Raw genomic sequence first — 4,003 nt, forward strand, 5'->3', positions numbered from 1 at the left:
TGGAGACTGCTCTTTCCAGTGAGGGCAGGACAGGGGAGCCGGCAGGAGGGGGTTGAGAACTGAGTGAGCTCACCAGGACTTCCTAACCTGCCGGGGGACGGGGGGGGGGGGGGGGGGCGGGGAGGGAGACTGAGCTTTATAAGACAAAAAGAAACATGTCAGAACCTAAAGAAATGTGTAGATTAAGATGCCATGAAACAAGCATTTGCATTGTTCATTTGCATCAAGCAAAGGGCCCAAGGTCTCCTTGCCCAGCTATAACTGCAAGGCAGTCTGAGCCATCAAGTTGGCAGGAGCCTGTCCATTTTCAGAAGAGGTCTCCCGGGTAGAACAGAACCAAAGAGACATTCTCAGAGGAAGAAAGGCCTGAGCACATGTCAGCCAGTTCTTCAGGCCCAGTCCCACAGCGTCTCTAATCCTTACTGAGAGGCTTGACAGACCTTGTAATCTCACATTCACTATCATCTGTGGGATAGCCCCCGGGGTTAGCAATTCTCTTTTGGACAATAGGACAATAGGAAGATACTGCAGTCTCAGACAGTGATGGCTAACATCCACTCCCCACTCTACCTCCCAAAAAGAAAAGCTCAGTTCACTGAAAAATGGCAATTCTAGCCCAGGTGACACTTTTCAGAGTCAATGCCTTCATTGATACTTACTATTGACAAACAATGGCTTGCAAAACATCTTGTTATAATTTCATTTTATTCCCAACAATAATCTCAAGCTCCCTTGAGCCTACAGAACTCAATTGCCCATTTTCATAGAGGTAGTGGCAGGGCCAGAGGGACTACAAGGCAGGCTTTCCAGGCCCTGGCAATACTGGATTGCTTCCTGAGCCTAGCATCTCAAACTCTGACCCCAGTTATTTAGGTTGGAAAATGAGGCAACTGTCCAGAGGCTAGAGGGCTAGAGGAATTTCTCTCTCTTCTCTCTCTCTCTCTCTTTCTCTCTCTCCTCCCCTGTTTCATTAACTTTAGCACATATTAATCTCCCACTGGTCCAGGGCACTTCAGCAAGTGAGAAAAAAGGCTCTGGACAAATGGGATAACTAAGGGGATTCCAGAACCCATTAGATAGCTTCCCATTTGGCCTCCAGAAGCACCAGAGCATGGAAATATGCAGGCTGAGTAGGGAGTGGAGAGTGGTGAGTTCGAATTCAGAATCCCCAATCTGCCTTGGGTCAGGCACCCTGGGCCCCACTTCCACCCTGGCCGCTGGCAGCTGGAACCTAAATCGAGTTGAGGTGACAGATCGAGAGAGTTTGGGGCGCCCTCTGGGAACTTTCAGGAGTGGCTCCGGCCAGCAGAAGATACTCCACCTGTGCAAAGGCTGGAAAGGAAGGTAGGGGAAGCAGAAGCCAGGCACTGCTCACTGACCTGTTCACTGGCTTCCTCTGTCTTCCAACGGTGCACGCGCTCCAGGCTCTCCCTGGCGCTCCTCTGAGATCTGTGGCTCGCAGGTTGTGGAGAGAGCTAGAGTGCGCGCGAGGGGGGCGGGGGGACCCAAAAGTGGGTGGGAGGAAAAACATCACCGCCCTCACACCACGAGGGAGCAGCGGTTCGCTGGGCTCCTGGGGGCTGAGCCAAGGCTCGGGCGCCAGCAGTTCGGGGCCACCTGCCCGCCCGCCCGCCGCCCGCTCCCTGCTCCCTGCTCCCTGCTCCCTGTTCCCCGCTTCCTGCTCCCCACTTGGCTTCCGTGGCCGCCGCTAGGCTCAGGCGGGAAATCTGCAAGCGCGCAGCCTCTGCCAGCCGGCACCCCTTCTCCACTCCGCACTATGGCTTTATTCCTGCTCCCCACACTGGAAAGTTAGGAAAACGGTAGAAAATGTGAGGCTCAGCCGGAGACTTTCCCATCACGCAGCGCCCCCACTGCACCCCCCTCGTCTGGCTAAGCAAGCTTTGGGGTCTTAAAGGGACCGCACATCTCCTCAGGCCCCTTCTTCCCCTCTGAGCAGGATGCACTTAGGAGCTCACTATCTCTTGCACCAGCCTCGAAGACCCCAGCTACACTCCGACTTTCCTGACTGGAAGCCTGCACCCCTCTCCTCTGGCATAAGAGCCTCTCTGGATGCATGCACCTGGTCTGGTCCTGAGCCATTGCACCAGGCACAGGATGAGTTGGCCCCCTGAATTATGTCCTAGCAAGCTGCTTATCATTTGGAGGCCTTTCCCAAATCACCATTGCAGTTAATGAAGTGATAAAGCTTGCTGTAGTTAAAGGCAGAGTGGAGATGGGGGTGCAGGTGGAGGGAGAGGGGACTTAGAAATCTGTTTTCTCCCACAAAGAGAGCTCCCAAACCCCCAAGGAAAGGAACTCTATAAACATTAAGGGTCTTGAGGCAAACTTGGAGTGGCCCATAGCCTCCACTGTTTTAGTAGTCCCTATGATTTTGAGTTGGACAAGAGCTCAACCCTGAAATTACAATAGCACTGCTGATGCCTTGAGACAGACTATTCCAAATTTGTGTTTATTCTGCAAACAATATTTATAAAGAATTAGAAACTTCTAAGTCCCAAAAGTGCTGCCCTGACAGTACCCATTTATATTTTAAGTCCCTAAACTTGGGGGAGAGCTGCAGGGCTTTTTCCCATGACATAGAACTGGATAATATTGATATCCCTAACATTGGTGTACCATTTTATGACTTACAGAGTACTTTCATATAGATCACATTACTTTTTAAACTCTCACAACAAACTATGAATTACCTGTGGCCTCAAATATTAGAGTTGGTGAGGACCATTCAGCCTAACCTTTTCATGTCACAGTAGAGGAAATTTATGGGGGCGGGGGTGACAGGGAAGTGATGTATCCAAAGTCATATAGCTAGTAAATAATAAATTTGAGATTCCAACACATATTTCCTGACTTTCAACCCACTGCTCTCTGGTTTTTTATCTCTAACCTATTGATAAGGAAATTGATGCTCAGTGAAATTGCGGCTTGCCAAAAATACACATATCAAGAAAAGAGAACAAAGGAAAATTAAAGCAAGAATAATTGTCCTAGGAAGTAACCTCCTTTTTCCTTTCTACAAAAGTGTTAATATCACCCAACTAGCCCCTGCATTGCTGGAGATGTTTATTTCACTGTTAACAAAGAAAGTGGGGCCCTTTCTGAAATGTTGCCTTCAGGGCGGAAAATGTCTAGCTTCATTCTGCTGCTTGGGTAGCCATACATTGCCACATGCATTCAATTTGTGCTGCAGTATATTAGTTTGAGCTTGCTGATTTGTTGCCTTATAACTGTTCAGATGCCATTTAATGCATTGATGTTTTGTCTCACTGGACTGTGAGTTCTTCAAGGGCAAGGACTGGTTGTTCAATGTCCTTTTTGTTTGCATCTCCCAACCCTTGTCATCACTCCTGACCTGCTTAGAGAGTATTCAGGAAAATGGTTTCAGGAGCCAGCCTGGGACAAACATGGATCCTATTTGAAATCTGTAGACTCATCCATTTGGCTACAACCACTCGCTTTCCTTGCTTAATGTAGTATGTATTCTGATTATAGCATAGCAAACCATCCCAAAAGCTAGTGGCTTAAAAGTTTAAAATTACTTATTATGATCAAATAATGGTTCTTTTCAACCAGGCAGTTTTTGCTTAGGATCTCTTATATACTTGACAACTGTGTAAGGGGGCTGCTGGAATTCTCTGAAACATTTTTCATTAGTGTAAATGCTGGTGGTCCTTGTATTAGTTCCAGTCTTAGTTTCTGAACTGGAAACTACAATTTGGGTGAGTCTTAAGCTAGACTTCCTACTAGGTCTTATTCAAACTAAACTTATGATTATCTCCATGCCTTATTCTATTTATTAAATGGGCATTAGAGCATATACTTCATATTCATTTAAAAAGCTTTTATTTCGCCAAAGCCGGTTTGGCTCAGTGGATAGAGCGTCGGCCTGCGGACTGAAAGGTCCCGGGTTCGGTTCCGGTCAAGGGCATGTACCTGGGTTGTGGGCACATCCCCAGTGGGAGATGTGCGGGAGGCAGCTGAT

General features: G+C 48.1%; 1 protein-coding gene across 1 annotated transcript in view; it reads right to left on the reverse strand.

The window, feature by feature from the left end:
* The window catches only part of CHRDL1 (chordin-like 1), a 187,518-nt gene extending 185,913 nt beyond the window's left edge, over positions 1-1,605 (reverse strand). The window contains 1 exon segment of the mRNA XM_006772733.2: positions 1,380-1,605. Coding sequence (XP_006772796.2) covers positions 1,380-1,531 — 152 coding nt within the window. The 5' untranslated portion in view covers positions 1,532-1,605.
* Between the last annotated feature and the right edge of the window lie 2,398 nt (positions 1,606-4,003).

Source organism: Myotis davidii, unplaced genomic scaffold (assembly GCF_000327345.1).
Source record: "Myotis davidii unplaced genomic scaffold, ASM32734v1 scaffold1306, whole genome shotgun sequence".
Lineage (NCBI taxonomy): Eukaryota > Metazoa > Chordata > Mammalia > Chiroptera > Vespertilionidae > Myotis > Myotis davidii.